We start from the raw sequence: 18760 nt of genomic DNA on the forward strand, positions 1-18760 counted from the left end.
GGTAATGTGTGTATATATATATTTTTTAATTAATTAATTATTTTATTTATTTACTTATATGATTGGTCTTATTGTTAAGGACTAGCTGGTTTTGCTGGAATTAAAGGTGAAAGAGGTTTCCATGGTTTACTTGGTCTCCAAGGGCTTCAAGGAGATAGGGGTTTCCCGGGCCTTGAGATTCCTGGTGAGTCGGGACCAGATGGAGTACATGTGAGTATCATTACACACATTCATTTTGTGCAGTACGTCTGTTATTGCTCTGTTCATTATTGCTGCAGTCCAGTCTCTTTGATACACAATGTATTTCTTCCAGTCCTGCACCCAATTCTGTATGCTGTTAGAATATGCCATTTGATATGTTTTGAAGTTTTGTCATTTTATAGCATGAACTTCAATATATAGATAATAGAAGTAAACCTTCAACTTCAGTTTCAGCCTTGTGAATAGTTACCAAATCAGGAGAGTAGAGAGCACTGGTGCTGATGCATCACTTCACACCAATTTCTGCTGAATATGGTTGCAGAAAGTGAGAATCATAATAGAACTATGTCTCATTAAGCAACATTGATCTTTATCACTACTGTACTGTGGAGTGTTTAACACAACTTCATACTATTGATATAAGAACATTTGAATTCTGTCACCATTGATACAGTATTGATATAGGTAAAAGATAAACTGCAGCCATTATCAACCCACTGCAGGAAGCCTCCTCAACAATTCATGCTAAGGGAAATGGACCATAATCTGCCACGCTGGTCCACTGCAGGTTGGCAGATCAACCATATTTAGCAGTCAGGGATTTGAACCCCAATCTACTGAAAGAGCGCATGCTACTGCACTCCTGCTCCTGACCACTCAGCTATGGAGGCCCGTAGGACGTGATATGGGTATGATGTAGTTACTACTCAGTGGTTTCCTATGTAGTTTTGAAGGAGTGCAACCAATATCAGAAATGACTTATTAGGTGAAAAAACTATAAATTTATAACAATATAAATGTGATTTTATGTTGTGACTATATCGCAGAGTAAATAATGTAAATTAAAATAGCATATTTTGTACTGCCATAAAATAAGTGGGATAAATATAATGTTATTATTTTCTTATCTCTTAGTATTGTGTGTGTGTAGTTTTAAATTAAACTCACACTAAAATAATGCCCTTAGACTGGAACAGCAAAGAAAAAACTCATAGTGGGAATGCTTTGGTTCATAGGAGAAGTGCCCTTGGCACTTCTCCTATGAAATTATATTATCAGGATTATATTATATGCTCTACTTCTTCCTATTTGCAAAGCTACATACAGCAGGACATGATACAGCCAAAGGGAATACCTTGTGAGATTGTGCTGTATAGATCATGAAGAGGGTAAGCGCAAATTCAGATTTCGGATGACCATGCACAGGGGCCTTGAATAATAACAGGTGCATATATTTGAAGGGTTCATGCCTTCAAAGGATTAAAAGAAAGTAGCCCATCAAGCACTCATCTGTCTGGCCCAATGATAAAGCACATGCTCCACAATTAGACAATGCAAGAAGTATCCTCCCCAGCAGAGATTTTTGGTTTCACAGGAAGTTGCTGCATTTGGTGACTTGATTGTCAGGGAATCAGGACATATATTGTGCAATAAAGGACAAATGGAATAGCACTAGATCATATCTGCCGGTGGCTAAAATTGAAGATGTCGAGCAGATATAACCTTTTAAGGGCACAAAATGTGATGTGTGTGATAATATTGGTACTAATGATGTTTAGAGTAGGAGATCTGTATCTAGCAAGTACAGGACAATGTTGAGAAAAAGTTGCAAGTTAGGATTGGAATTGAAAGTGTCTGTTTAATTTCCTCAGACAAGATTGGGGGGGGGGGGTGAGTACATAATGAGCACATTGTCAGTCAATTTTGCCTGGAGAGACTGCTGGGGTAGAGCTTTTCTCAGTGTGGTCTACATTTGTTAACAATAGAGACTGTTTTACAGCAATTGGATACACTTAAATAGAAGGGGTTCAAGAATATTTGCTAATGCTATTTAAGCAGGGGTAGGTGGGTCGGTAAACACTTAGTTTGGCAAAGGTACACAGAATAAATAAATTAATAGAGGCACAGGCAGAGGGTGATTCTTGCACTGCTTGTATTGAAACATACAACAGCCTGTAATGCAAGGTTTCAGAAATTTCAAGGCCTGCTGGGGGTCCTCACAGAGCAAGCAAATGCATGAGCTGTATTAGGGTTACAAAGGTAAAAACAGGTGCATATATACTTGCATTTACACTAATGATAGATATGTAGTAAAGAAATTTCATGAATTTGAAGTAGCGGTCAAGTCATCAAATGCAGACATTGTGCTGAGATTGGAGACATGGTGTCACTGAGACATAAGGGATGCAGAATTTGAATATGGGTGGTAGTACAGTGTATACAGAAAGGAGAGACAGGACAAGAGGGGTTGAGCAGTTGTGCTCTTACTTAAATGCATAAAATCTAAGGCAGTGCATCTAGTTGACATAAGTGGCCAGTGCAATGTTCAGTCAGTTTTTGTGACATAAGCACTAGGGTAACAAAAATGACTGTAGGAGTATGTTATTGGCATAGTATCTGTAATGAGGATAATGAACAACTGTGCAGACAAATAGAGTGGACCAGTAAATCAGAATTTCTTATAATGGAGGATTTTAACTTTCCGGATATTGACTGGACTGTGGGGATTGCCATTTACGGACTAGTAAAACATTTGTATATTTGTTGGATGAATGTTTTCTACACCATAATCAGATCAGGAGATTACAGTGATATCTATATCGTAATCAGATCAGGAAATTACAGTGATATCTACATCGTAATAAGATTGGATATGATTACAGATTTTCTACATTGTAATCTGATCAGGAGAAGCAATCTCTTGATCTGATTATTAGCTGTGATCCTTCATGCATTAAGAATCTGAAAATAAAAGACACATCCTACATCAATAAACAGTAAATCCTGCATTATTCATTGCCACATAGTGGCAATGAATACTGTGTGTTGATGCAGGATTTACTGTCAAGGGCAAAGGAAAGGGCTTTTGCTTTTGTAAAGGTGGTAGACCTCAGACAGAATTTGTAGATATTTATTAAATAAATTTGATGAATTTGAAGTACTGGTCAAATCACCAAATGCAGACATTGTACTGAAATTGGAAACATGGTGTCACTTACATCTCAGTGACATCTCAGTGAAACATGGTGTCACTGAGATGTAAGGGAAACCATGGTTATGTGCAGAATTGTGTTATGTCAAAAACTTTGATTCCATAAAAATCAAAAATGGCAACTGTTGGTAACTTCTTTAGTTAATGAAGTTGCCAACCGCAAATCCCAAATAGGAAGAATTCAAGAAAAAATCGTAGAAGCTACTAGGTTTTTATACCAACTAAGAGATATTATTTCAAAGGTCAGGAGAATGATTAATGACAGTTATTTACTGCAGAACGATGTAGAAAACTTAGGCAGATGGGCTGAGAGATGGCCAAATGAAGTTTAATATTCACAAGTGCATGAGAGCAGCTTAGATGGGAACAGGCATTCTGTGTGTTATCAGACACTGTCTAAAACACTGATGGATTCAATATATTTCTATTTCAGAAAGATCAGAAGAGTTAGGATAAGTCCGGTTGGCCTGCCTCCCTAAAATCCACTCATGCACACCTTCTCAATGGTAAGCCCTGTTACACACTTAGGTGGCAACGAATGTATAGAGCGGTTCTCTACAAGACACTTCGTCTGTATGAAGAGGAAAAGACCAAACCCTCCAGCACATGACAGCACGATGAAACAAATGGCCCTCAGTCCCCAGCGGCTTTCACCCTCCCTCTTACGGTAGCAAGAGGAACAGAGTGGAAGCAGAGGGATAAGAATCTCTGGGTATGACCAGGCTGCCATTCACAAAAACTGAACTTAGCCAGTTACAACGTAAGATCACTCATCGGTGAAGACAGGATATTAGAGCTGGAAAAGGAATTAGAAAATGTGAATTGGAATATCATCAGTTTGGCTGAAGCAAGAAGAAGAAATGAATCACTTATAAGTTTATCAAGTGGAAATCTGCTGTACACCAATGGAAACAGTGGAAAGGAGTGAAGGTGGAGTTGGGTCTCTGTTCCATAAAGATTTAAAAATCAACATTTTGGAATTCAAAAGTACATCACCAAGGGTGTCAAGCCTACTACTCAGGATTTCTAAGAGGTACAAGCTAAAGGTTATAATGATTTATGTACCAACATCGAGCCATGATGATGAAGAGGTTGAAGAAATGTACGCTGAAATTGAGAGTCTTATAGATGAGAAGAAAACCCACGACACTGTCCTTATGGGGGACTTCAATGCTAAGGTTGGAAAGAGACAAAACAGCGCAGAAAGGGGAACTATAGGAAATTTTGGAATTGGTGAAAGAAATGAAAGAGGTGAAAGACTTGTGGGATTTACAGAATCTCAAGGAATGTCAGTAAAGAAGGGAAAAAGAAATCCAAAGACGAAAAAATTAGTCAAGAAACACTTGAACCAAAGACGACAAATGAAGAGCAAGATAAACACTGACAAGGAGAAAATTTGAGTATACTGAGTTATGCAAAGCCATTAGAAAGAGATTCAGAGAGGACATAAGAAGATTTAACACAAGAAAAGTAGAACAAGCATTAAGGGAAAACAAAGGACTTAAATCAGCAACCATGAGCAGTAATACAGAAAGACAAATGATACTGAAACTGAAGAATAGCAATGGTGTACTTATAAATAGCAGAGAAGGCATAATTCAAATAGCAGAAGACTACTATAGAGAATTATACAAGGAGCGAGGGAATGATGCCAGCAGTGGGGAAGATGGATTCCAAATTAGTAACACATACAATGTACCCAATATCTTTCCTGATAAGGTAGAACACATGTTGAAGAAAATGAAGAATCAGAAAGCCCTAGGGGAAAATGAAGTTACAGTAGAGTTATTAAAATTGGGAGGAAGAGACATGACGCAAAAACTGGCAAGACTCTTCACAAAATGCATTAGAAAAGGTGTGATGCCTAAAGAGTGGAATAATGCAATCATTGTTTTGCTGCATAAGAAAGGAGATAAATAAGAAATTGGAAATTATAACTAGCTTGTTATCCCACATCTACAAGTTATTCACAAGGGTCATTGGCGCCTCCGTAGCCAGGTGGGAAGGAGCAGCAGTGCGTAGCACATGCTTCTTGATTAGACCGGGGTTCGAGCCCGTCACCACCAAATACGGAGCTTGCGGAAAGGTCAGGGAATGACCACCGCACCGGAGCAATATGGCCTTAGTTGCTAATGCTCCTAAAAAAAAAAAAAAACAAGGGTCATTACTAACAGATTAGAAAGAATACTTGATGAGAATCAACCAAAAGAACATGCTGGCTTTAGGGCAGGATTCTCAACTATTGATCACCTTCATGTAATATCACAGCTAATGGAGAAAGAAAATGAATATAAAACACCATTATGCCTGATATTTGTGGATTATGAAAAGGCACTTTACTCCACACAGCATAATGCAATGTTTCGGGCACTAGAAAGACAAGGCATAGATACCCCATATACAGCAGGCCCCCGTTATAATGCGGTTCGCTTTACGCTGATTCGCTATAATGCTGTTCTTATATTATAACCTGTATCTGACTATAACGCTGTCACAGATCACTATAACACTCTTTTACAGATTGAATTTTTGGCATATTTAACGAAATCATTACATTTGATGGAGTCGATAGCTTGAAAATGAATATAAAAATATGGTTAAAACGTTTCCCACGTTGACTTGAGAAATATTCCCGTGCTAAATTAATTGCAGTACAGTGACTTGTTACGTAGTTCAGAGATCAACATTTTAAAAAAATTATCACGTATATTGCTTGTAATATTTGCTATATATGCATTTATCTGAAGTCTAGTCATTACTCAGTACAGTATTAGACATTGTGTGTAACGGACAGTTTACTTGAACATTGTATCGTAATTAATGCAACCAATGCAGTTACATTTTCGAAGAGTTAATAATGGCTGATAAGAATGAAAAAGCAACAACGTCTGGGTGCAGTATGAGGACTATAAATGTAAGAAAAATACTACTGAATTTGAAAATTAAATTAGACATTTTGAAGCGAATCGATCTGGTCAAAAACAAGCAGATGTGTGCCATAATTTAGGACTTGCAAGTTTAACTGTAAGAACAATTATGAAAAAAATAAAGAATTAATTTTAGCAGCAGGAAAGTTAGCTGTTCCACTGCAAGCAACTAGGACTAGGCCGGCTATTAGGATTGAAAAGGAAAGACTAATTTCATAGAAGGTAATATCCAATGCAGCATTCAGTTAAGGTAAATATTATAAATAATAAAAAAGAGAGAGAGAGATTAGCCTATATGATGATCTGAAGAAAACTCACCTAAAAAAAAAAAAAAAAATAGGAACCATTTAAAACTAGTAAGGGCTGGTTGAATAGATTTAAAATCCAGGGAGAAACCGAAACTTTCAAAAAAAAAGAACTTGTTAAAATCATTGAAGAGGGGTAATTGTGTGTTATACTTCTCAACAAGTTTATAACATAAATGAAACAGGACTTTTGTGGAAATGAATGCCTAAAAGAAGTTTCATATTGAAAGAAGAAAAAAACATGCCAGGTTTCAAAGTAGCGAAGGATCGGTTGACTTTATTGTTGGGTGGTAATTAAACTGTGGGGGATTTAAAATTAATACACCTTTTAGTTTATTTGGAAGAGGGCCAAAGTTCAACCCAAAATCGACACATTTTTCATAATTAAATTCATAATTTTAAGTTGAATTTTGATATGTAAGTAGTTACCATATAATTATATACGTATGTAATGCAGAATATTTTATATGTACAAATATTTGAATATTAAATATTTTGACCGACATTTGTGCATCTTTTCACTACCATTTATTATTGATTAGGAAATATCCTATGGCACCGACTGCAACTCACAAATACATGTTACCATATGGGAATGCGGCGCTCGCTTAGTGCAGATTCACTTAGCGCTCTGTTTTTCCGGAATGCATTATCAGCGTTAAGCGGGGGTCACCTGTATTATGACTTTGAAGAAAATATATGAGAATGCTAGCTCCTTTATTAGACTGGACAAAGACAGTAGCAAATTTAAAATTGAGAAAGGAGTTCGATGAGGAGACACAATATATCTCCGAAGTTGTTTATTGCTGCCCTTGAGGAAACTTTCAAAAAATTAGACTGGTCACAGAAAGGAGTCAATATGAATGGAGAGTACCTAAACCATTTACGATTTGCAGATGACATTGTAGTCATAAGCCACAATCCCAAAGAATTAGAGGAAAATCTTAATCAGTTATGCACAGTTAGTAATGATTTTAGACTAAAGATAGATATGGCTAAAACAAAAATAATGATGAACAAGTATGCCACAGAAAGGGATATAATGATTGAAGGAGCAGTAATTGAAAAGGTGGAGTCATATACTTATCTTGGACAGGTCATTAGCTGTAAGAATGATAAATGGCTGGAATTCAAGAGAAGAATAAATTTTGGATGGGCATTCAGGAAATATAGTCACATACTGAGGAGCAATATCCCAATTTGTCTGAAACATAAAATAATGAACCAATGTATACTCCCCACCATGACTTTTGGAAGTTAAACTTGGTCACTCATCGAAAGAATGGAAGAGAAGCTGAGAACTACAGCGAAGAATGGAACAAATTATATTGGGAATCAGACTGTTAGATAAGAAGAGAAACACATGGCTTAGGCAGAAAACTCAAGTAAAGGGCATTCTTATCAAAACTAAAGAACTAAAATGGTTTTGGGCAGGATACATAGCTCAAAGACAGGATGACAGATGGACTAAGAAAATAACAGAATGGTACCCAAGAGGAGCTAGAAGATAACCTGGAAGACAACGATGGAGATGGACAGATGAAATTCATGAGTTTGTGGGTAGTAAATGGATGGCCATTGCACAAAACAGAAAGAATTGGAAAGTTGCTGGAGAGGCTTTCATCCTGCAGTGTATTGAAAATGGCTGATGATGAATACCAGATTAATGTTCCAACTGTGTGGTACCACACTGAGGGTAGCGAAGAATGAAAATACCTGGCGATAATTGTACAGTCAGATATGAAGTTCTGTGAGCATTGTAGACAAGCTTCTCATAAGGTTTTGTGAATGATGTGTAGAAATTTTTCCAGCAGGAATAAGCAGATGAATATTCTGTTGTAAGGCAATGGTTAGACCACATCTCGAGTACCACAGGTGTGGAAGCCTTATTTGCTGCCAATTTCTATAGAATCAAAGTTTTTGGCATAAAACAATGCTGCATATAACCATGTTTCCTACCTTGTCAAAATGGGCTCTGGTGGAAGAGGAAGGCCATGTTGTGTATCTCTGCAAATATCTATGCACATTGGAACTTTTATGAAGATCATTCTTGCACAAGAAATAACTTTATTAACTTCACCAAAATTGTTCAGAATTGTTTCTGAATGCCTATGTAACCCATGGCTAAGCAAGTAATATGGATGAGGTTTGGATAGAAAACTTAATGTTAATGTATAATCTGATTTTATTATATATGAAGCAATTTCACAAAAAAAAATGCATACTTTTTGTCATGGGTCAATTCTCAGTCTGTCTATAATATCCGCAAAGAATTATTTACAAATCTTAATACTGTGGAGTGTTTCCCATTTTCCTTATACAAGTAAATGTAGATGAGGATACCCTCAGTCTGTAATTTCTCACATACCAAATCTGTAATGTAATGGCCATGAACATCTGCCATTCCATGAATGATATCATCACTAATATCGTTAAGATAATTTTTTCTCAAGGTAGATTCAACTTAATTGTTTTGATTTACACAATATTTTTTTTTAAAATCATTTTAAGACTGGATTGCTTAACTTATTAAAAGGAACATTGTAGCTTTGCTTCTCTTCTCTTGAGGTACACAGCATGGTTAAAAGTAACAATTTTTCCTTGCTTTTTCCTTTTTGGTCGCAATATGTGATGCTGCAAACATGCAAAAACATGTTTTCGTATGTTTCTCTATATTGAATTGTTTTTTTTTTCTTTTCTATCTGGAACATTATTTTCATAAACATTACAAAAGAAATACCAGCATTCATAGTGAACTGTTTTTCTGTGACTGACAATTTGTTATTCCAAAAATTGAGCAATAGATTTGATTTTTGGCATTTAGAGAATAGGCTGTTTGATGCCAGTTCTCTAAATGCCAAATATGTACAGAATAGGCAGTTTGAAAAACTGCCTATTCTCTAAATTTTTTTATAAAAAACTGAAATGTTATGTTACATATTCAAAGAATATACCCTCATTTGTCATTGAATGCACAAGAATTGCAGTAAAACACTGTTGATACATTGTCCCATGCTAACTGAATCCCAATGTTATTGTAATATCATGTTTTCACTGATTAAAATCACATTAGCATTAGTAGAGGCATATGATGCAGGAAAGTAAGCTTATGCAGCATCAGCCAAAAAAAAAAAAAAAAATGCTCCCATTTTACCCCTCCATTTGTTCCAAACATCTGTCCAGCTCAGCCTTAAATTTATTTAGGCTGTCAACTTAGACAACAAAGGATGGAAATCTGTTCCATCAACCAACTACCCGCTGGCTAAAGGCAAATTTCCACACCTCAATTTGAATTTATGCCCTCTCAGGTGATTATTCTGAGCAAGAGGAAGGTTCCCATCAGCATTGAGCATGCTCAAACCATTCAAGGCTTTATACACCTCAATCAGATCACCTCGCAGGTGCCTAGTCTCCAGACACTGTAATTTGTAAAATTACAAAGGGCAACAAGATTAGTGAATGTTCCATTCACTAATCTTGTTGCCCTTCTCTGTACTAATTCCAACAGCTCTTCATCCTTCTTAAAATGAGGCCTCCAGACCTGTATACAGTACTCAAGGTGTGGCCAGACCATTGCCTTATACAAGGGGATAATCACCACCTTATTCCTGCTAGAAAAATTCCTGTATATCATTGACAAGACACTATGAGCTACTCTTGCAGACCGTCTGCACTGCTCAGAAAACTTCATATCTGCCTGCACAATTACCCCCAGGTCTTTTTTGTTCTCTACCACTGTCAGTGTAGTACCACAGAGTTGATATGTCACACTGGGGTTACTGCTTCCCATATGTAGTACTTTACATTTGTCAATGTTAAACTTCATTTTCCACCTCTCAGCCCATCTGCTTACCCTTTCCAGATTCTGTTGCAGCAGCATAGTGTCAGTAGTGTCCTTAACAACCCTGCCAACCTTTGTATCATCTGCAAACTTGGACATTAAGCTTGATATACCATCATAAATATCATTTATAAATACAGAAAACAATAATGGACCCAACACTGAACCCTGAGGGACAGTCCACGATGAGCAGTGTCCATTGATTACCACTCTCTGTCTTCTCCCACTCAACCATCCCTTTATCCATAGCAGCAATTTGCCTCCAATGCCACACTGCTCCAATTTGTTCAGCAGTCTATCATATGCAACAGTATCAAAAGCCTTTCTAAGATCCAAATATATGATATCAAAGTTATTCCCTGCATCCAGTTCCTTTGTGACACACATCATAGTATCCAATCAAATTGGTCAGGCAAGACTTTCCCTTAACAAAACCATGCTGTGTCCGAGCTATAACTGAAGTCTTGTCTAGATGATCCTGCAGTGCTTCTTTAACCATTGCCTTCATTAATTTTCCTGGAACAGAAGTTAAACTAACAGGTCTATAATTACTTGTGTTGCCCTTTGATCCTCCTTTGTGAATTGGGGTTACATTTGCACATCTCCAGTCCATGGGTACCTCCCCTGAGTCCAAAGAAGCTCTCATAATTATGGCTAGGGGTTTGCTTACTTCCTTTGCTGCCTCCTTTAATATAACTGGATAGATCCCATCCATCCCAGATGCCTTTTTTATGTTTATCTTCAACAATTTCTCCTCCACTTTCCTCTCAGTTATTAAAAAATCATCTAGCTCACTGCCAGAGTTTAACTCACCTCTGGCATTCCCCTCCTTGAATAACTCCTCATGAGTGAATGTAGATGCAAAATACTCATTTAGTTTGTTAGCCACCTGAGCACGATCATCTACAGTTGAACCATCAATATCCAGTTGACCAATCTGATTCATCCCTTTCCGTCTAGAGTTTACATAGGTAAAGAAATCTTTGTTGTTTTTCATTGCATCCTTTGCTAAAGATTTCTCATAATCTGCCTTTTCCTGCCTAATCTCCTTTGTGACTTGGTTACAGACCAGCTTATATCTATCGTAGGCTTCCATGCCTTTGCCTGCCTAATCTGCTTTGTAACTTGGTTACAGACCAGCTTATATCTATCATAGGCTTCCATGTCATTAATTTATATGTATCCCATGTAGTTTTCTTCTCTGCACTAGTCTTGTTAGTTCTTCTGACATTCATTTAGGCCTAAAGCTTGAACAATATTTCTTAGTTGGTATGTAAAGCCAGTAGCTTCCAAGATAAATTCTTGGGAGGGAAAGTCAACCCCCAGGGCAAAAAGGACCTAACCATGAACTATGATGATTATCCAATGCTTGAGCAGCCTAGACACTCATTCAATACCATCAGCAATGCTGACAATGAAATTACCCAAGATGCAGCAAAGTCTAAATGACTGCATACAGACACAGACCAACAGGAATGCCCATCATCCCTTATCTTACATAATCTGTCAGACAAATCTATGAGCACTCTCTCACCATTTCTTATACAGAAATGTTTGGAAAATGTGTCGGGCTCTCCCAAAATGGTGAGAAGACTCAAATCTGGAGACCTTTTGGTCAAAACAGTGAGTCTTACACATTCTGAGAGACTGTTGAAACTAACGACATTTGGCAGACTACCCATTCAAGTCACCCCTCATGCAACATTAAATACTTCTAAGGAAGTAATTGCAAAGTGGGATCTGATAAATGTAACAGAAGATGAACTGGCCCAAGAACTCAAACATCAAAAAGTGGTACAAGCCAAACGCATCATGATCAGGAAAGATGGAGATCTTGTTCCCACTCGCAACGTCATCCTGACATTCAGAACACCTATCTTATCATCCAGTGTCAAAGCTGCCTATCTCAACTGCTGAGTACAACCCTTTATTCCAAATCCTATATGATGCTACAAGTGCCAAAAATTTGGTCATGCACAAATGGCTTGTCGAGGAGATCCAGTTTGTCCAAACTGTGGATCAAAAGAACATTCACAAACAGACCGTGATGCCGAAACACCGCACTGTCCAAATTGTAAAGGTGCACATCCAGCCTACTCCAAATCATGCGACCTCTGGTAAACAGGAAAAAAAATCAAGAAGTACAGTGTAGAACGAAAAGTTATATACCAAGAGGCAAGAAAGCAAATTATGCTCAATGCACCCAAGAACACATATGCAACAGCAATACAAAAATATTAATCAACAGCAACACAAACTGAATTATCAGTTTCCCCAACCATATCGATTGCAAATTGGCCCAATCTATACTGTGACCATTGATGAAACAAGACTCCAAAGGAGCAAAAGGTAGTAGATAGAGCCAACAACACCCCAGTCACATAGACCATCAGATATTTCAAAATTAAGAACCAACTCAGTTCCAAATAGGAAGACAAGCAATATCACTTCAATAAATATGGACACTGATAACAATGCTGACCCAAATGAACCTATCCTAGACCTTCACGCAGAAGATGACATGGATACTGGATGCCCAACCTTTCCAAGAAGAGAGAAAATGAAACTCGATCACCATAAACAGCCTGGAAATAAAAAAGACTCAGAATCTTCCTCATGTAACAAAACCAAATAATGCACCAAATCATACAGTGGAACTGTAGAGGAATTCTCAGTAACGTTGATGATATTCATGAGTTAATTGATTGTTACCATTAGGCATCTGCCTACAAGAGACAAATTTAACACAGCATGTGTCTCTCTCAGTTAAGAATTATGCACTTTTTAGGAAAGACAGAACTGCTACAAATAATGCTCACGGTGGGGTAGCCATACTCCTAGACTCATGAGTACCTTGCAGACTCATTCCTTTACAAACCTCCATCAAAGCTGTTGCAACACATATAGTGATTGGTATTACTTTGACACTTGTCTCTATCTACCTATCACCCAATCACTCCTATACCATCCATGAACTGGAAATTGCGAACCCCTATCTGTTTATTGGGTGACTTCAATGGATACCATCCATTGTGGGGTTCTACCAATACAGATGGACGAGGACAACTTATCGATCACATCTGGTGAGTATGGGCTTGGCACACCCAGGGTCCTGAGCTGAATGTCATCGTTCTTGTCTTTTTGGTGATTCCCTCCTACTACTCTCTCTCTCTCTCTCTCTCTCTCTCTCTCTCTCTCTCTCTCTCTCTCTCTCTCTCTAGTACTCAAATTTTTTTTTGGCTGGTGCAGCATAAGCCTCGGGCTTCCTTGCACCATATGGCTAGTAATAATAATAATAATAATAATAATAATAAGCAGCCTGCTGACAGACAAAATCTGACTATACTAAATACTGGCTTGCCAACTTACATCCATCTCTCTATGGGTAGAACTTTTGCAATAGATCTTTCCATATACTCTCTGACCCTCTTTTCTAGTATTGAATGGACGGCCCTCGACAACCCGCTTAATAGTGATCACCTTCCGCTAATATGTAAGATTCAAACAGCACATTCCATAATTTCCAAAAACTACATAACTTCCCAAGTGTCCTTTGATGAACAGATCATCGAAACCTGTCCTATCGACACAGTTACCAATCACATTACGAGACAAATATTGGCTGCTGCATGCACTGTGATTCTGCAATCACAGTCAACAATCCATAGAACCATAAACTATTGGAGGAACAAAGAGTGCAAAGGTGCAAAAAAAAGAAAAAACTGAGCATGGAATCTGTTTCGAAAACATCCCACCACTGCCAATCTTATAAAGTCACATTGGGAAGAGAGCTAAAAGAGAATCTTGGATTTGATTTGCAAGCTCAGTTAATAAAAATACTGATTCAAGAATAATATGGAGAAAAATAAAACAACTAAATGGCAAAGTTAATGGCATTATCCTCCCCGCTTCTCATCTGGAATGGGCAGGAGCTTTCTTCTCCTACAGATATAGTGAATGCCTTAGGGACTGTTTTTTCACAGTTATCTGCCTCAACAGCATATGATCGATCATTCCAGAAGATCAAGGTATTAGCTGAAAAGTCCAAACTGAACTTCAGACCTATAAGTACATGTTCTTTATCCTATAATCAGCAGCTTACAATGCTTGAACTTCAAGAAGCCATATCTACCTTAAAAAACAGTGCTGCAGGCCCCGACAGAATATATTACATAATGCTCCAACACTTCGATAAAGAATCGGTCTCTTCACTGCTCACATTTTTCAATTGCATCTTTCTTGAATATTGTTTCCCCAATTCCTGTCATCACTCCTATATAATAGCAATTCCCAAACCAGGAAAAGATCATTCTATTTCTCAAAATTATAGACCCATTTCTCTTACCAGTTTCTTATGTAAAACCCTTAATAAAATAATTCACTGTCGACTCACATCTGGTATCTAGACTCCAAAAATCTAATCTCTGATAATCAATTTAGTTTCCGAAAAAAATCAGTCAGCCCTGGATCTCATGGTCAAAGCCGAAACAAACATCAGAAATGCATTCATCCAAAATGAGCATCTTGTCATGGTATGCCTTGATGTAGAGATAGCTGTCAACACCACATGACGTTTTGGTATCCTGAGAGATCTGCATTCTCTTGACCTGAGAGGCCACTTACTATATTTCATATAGTACTTCCTTCAGCACAGGTCCTTCCAAGTTTGATACCGACAAGCCCTCTCCCAAACATATACAGGGTGTTTCAGTTAAACGTTTCAGAACTTCTAAGAGAGGTAGGGTACATCCTGACAACTCGAAATCATATAGCAATGTGGGGTCGGAAATGCTTTCCTGAAGCGGTGTTGTACACAGAAGCACCATAAAGAAAAGAGACCGTAAGTGAGAAATCGTTTTAATAATACATGAAAAGAAGCAAAGGTACATGGATTAAAGTAAGTGTTCGAAGTTTTTTCCACGGGCTACAATGCACGCCTCACATCTCCGACGCATGGACATCCGAACATTCTGGAATACTCCAGGCGAATTTCGAATTTCTTCGGCAGCTACTGCTATTCTTGCAACCAGCTCCTCAGCATTGTCAACAGGGGTATCATAAACTAGCGATTTCATATGACCCCAGAAATAAAAATCAAGACATGATAGGTCGGGTGACTGAGCAGGTCAACGCACGGGACCACCACGTCCGATCCACTGTAGACCAAATATGACATCCAGGTAGTTACGAACATCTCCGCTATAATGGGCAAGGGCTCCATCATGTTGGAACCACATTGTCTGTTGCGTCGATGCAGAAATCTGTTCATCTCTCAAAAGTTGTGGCAATACTTGCTGCAGAAAGATCAAGTAGATAGGTCCGGTTAGACGACACGGTAACAGGTAAGGTCCGATGAGGTGATCTCCCATAATACCGGCCCATACATTGACCGAAAATCGAATCTGTGCTGCACGACGTCGTATTGCATTCGGGTTCTCGACCGCCCAGATATGGCCGTTATGCGTGTTGAAAATTCCTTCCCTTGTGAAGGATGCCTCATCGGAAAACACTTCAGCAGGAAAAAGGGGATTTGTAGCACATTTTCCAAGGTACCACTGTGCGAAAGCAATACGAGGTGCATAATCCTCCGGTTGCTGTGTCTGGACACGCTGCACGTGAAACGGATGCATGTCTTGTTCTCGGAGAATCCTCCAGACGCTGCAATGGGAAACCCCGACTGCGTTTGCTAGACTTCGTGTACTCGTTCTTGGATTCCCCTGTACATGCTGCAGTACATTCTGTTCGACGGCTGGAGTCCGTGCTGTTCTTACCCTGTCCCTGTCAGCTCTTTCAAATGAACCTCTCTCAGCTAACCTCTGGTGCAGTCTTGCAAAGAAATTATGACTGGGAATACGCCTCGTCGGATATCGTTCCGCATACAAATGCTGTGCGGCTGGCCCACTACAATTTGCAGCCCCGTACGCCAAATGCATATCGGCTAACTCTGCGTTCGTGTAATCATCCATCCTACTAACTTGGTGTTCTTGTTCAAGAAATTCGAAATTTGCCTGGAGTATTCCAGAATGTTCGAATGTCCATGCGTCGGAGATGTGAGGCATGCATTGTAGCCCGTGGAAGAAACTTCGAACACTTACTTTAATCCATGTACCTTTTGCTTCTTTTCATGTATTATTAAAACGATTTCTCACTTACGGTCTCTTTTCTTTATGGTGCTTCTGTGTACAACACCGCTTCAGGAAAGCATTTCCGACCCCACATTGCTATATGATTTCGAGTTGTCAGGATGTACCCTACCCCTCTTAGAAGTTCTGAAACGGTTAACTGAAACACCCTGTATATAAGAAGGCGTCCTACAAGGCTCAGTGCCACCTTATTCGCAATAAGAATAAATCACATGACAAAATATTCCCAACACTGTGAATTCATCTCTCTATGCCGATGATCTCACTGTTTCTTGCAGTTCGCAAAACATGACCTTCATTGAGCGGCAGCTCCAAATTTCAATTAATAATATTCAGCTATGGATGGCACAGAATGGACTCTCTTGTTCGAAATCTAAAGTAGTTCACTTTTGTAACAAATAGAAGATGCATCCAGATCCAGAGGTACACTTAACAAACCAGCCTATCTCACTTGTGAACAACATTCGTCTCCTTGGTCTAACTTTCGATAGTAAATTGAACTTCATGGAGCATGTTAAACATCTGCAGACATCTTGCCAGAAAAAAAATGAACATACTTAGAGTCATTTCTTCTACATCATGGGGTGCAGATCAGCAGGGCCGCTGCAACCTTATGTGCTGCCAGTAAGCAAAATCAAATTTGCTGCCCCTAAATATTTGGATTAAAAAATAAAATAAGGCATAAATAATTATTATTCATTTATTTAAAAAAGAAAAGAATTACAACATTTCTCACATATATAATATAATGAAACAAACAAAAATAAAATCATTCTGAAATTCTGGAAATAATTTCTAAATCTTTAAATTCTAAATCACAGTAATTGTACTCTATCACAATAATAAATTAAAAGGAAAATTATAAAGTTAAAAAAAAAATTATACAAATTTATGCTTTCTTGCTTTAAGAAATGCGAATTTGTTATTTCATTTATGTTTATTTCTTCCAAAACATCATTTTCTATTGAAATTATTACCAAATTAGATATTTGCTGTTGACACATTGTCGATTGTAAATAATTTTTGATTAATTTTAATTTTTAAAAACTCCATTCACCTGAGGCAACTGAAACTGGCAAAGTTAGAAATATTCTTAATGTAACTGCTACTTTTGGAAAAGTATCTGTAAAATTGTTTTTACAAATATATTTTAATACTTCAAATGGAGTAATATTGTCTTTAATATAAATTTAAATCTAATTATTCTAATAATGCTAAACCATCCGTATCAGATTCATTATTATTAGCTGTATGGTGCAAGGAAGCCTGAGGCTTATGTTGCACCAGCCAAAAAAAAAAAAAAAAAAAATTCTGAATTACCCGGAGAGAGAAAACAAGAGTCAGAAGTAGAAGGGAATCACCAAGAAAGAGAAGAATGATGATATCCAGCTCAGGATCCTTGGGTGCCAAACCCATACTCACCAGATGTGAGCCCCCTGGGTAAAATTTACAATCGATGTCACTCACCGAAGAAGGGCCAAATAGCCCTGAAACGGTGCCGTCTGGGTGGTGGTATCCATCTGAGAATAAGTAACATTAGTCTTCTCCTTAGGTGAAGTGTTACTTATTCGAAGTAGTGCAATATCATGGCAACTCGTTGTGAAGGTATTCACAATATGAGATATAACTTAAAACGATGCCGTTTTATTATTAATAATCTGATTTATTTAGATATAGCTATGTATTCCTGATGCATTTGCACTATATTTATACATAGTCTAGACTCCTTCATAGCTTGAGGCTTATGCCCTAAACGCTTGAGTCTAAATACATGATACACCATCAGGCATCTCTCATATTGTGGAGTTATACTTCATAACTGTTTTGCCATCATTGCATCACTCGGGTACCTACCCACCCACCGAAGAAGGGCCAAATAGCCCTGAAACGGTGCCGTCTGGGTGGTGGTATCCATCTGAGAATAAGTAACATTAGTCTTCTCCTTAGGTGAAGTGTTACTTATTCGAAGTAGTGCAATATCATGGCAACTCGTTGTGAAGGTATTCACAATATGAGATATAACTTAAAACGATGCCGTTTTATTATTAATAATCTGATTTATTCAGATATAGCTATGTATTCCTGATGCATTTGCACTATATTTATACATAATCGATGTCACTTAATTTAATATGTAAATATTTCTACATGTTCTTTCATATTTGTAAACCCACAGAGTAGTAAGATAGTACTCTGTGTGTAAACCTTTCAGTTAACAAGAAAATTGTTTTGTCCACAATTTGAAAGAAAAAAAATTAATGTTGAAATTTTGTTTGGCATTGATGCCAATGATAGTAGCCATATTATTAGCAGAATTGAGAATTTTTTGGAATGCTTCTGCTGTTCTGTTT

The 18760-nt window shown here is 37.8% G+C and overlaps 1 protein-coding gene across 1 annotated transcript in view; it reads left to right on the forward strand.

Moving 5' to 3' along the window:
* The window catches only part of LOC150091155 (uncharacterized), a 1391089-nt gene that overhangs the window by 1240160 nt on the left and 132169 nt on the right, over positions 1–18760 (forward strand). The window contains exon 35 of the mRNA XM_090374518.1: positions 80–210. Within this exon, the coding sequence (XP_090230644.1) occupies positions 80–210 (131 nt within the window). The remainder of the gene's footprint in view (positions 1–79; positions 211–18760) is intronic.

This window comes from Mastigoproctus giganteus, chromosome 1 (assembly GCF_048544385.1).
Source record: "Mastigoproctus giganteus isolate SK-2022 chromosome 1, ASM4854438v1, whole genome shotgun sequence".
Classification (NCBI taxonomy): Eukaryota; Metazoa; Arthropoda; class Arachnida; order Uropygi; family Thelyphonidae; genus Mastigoproctus; species Mastigoproctus giganteus.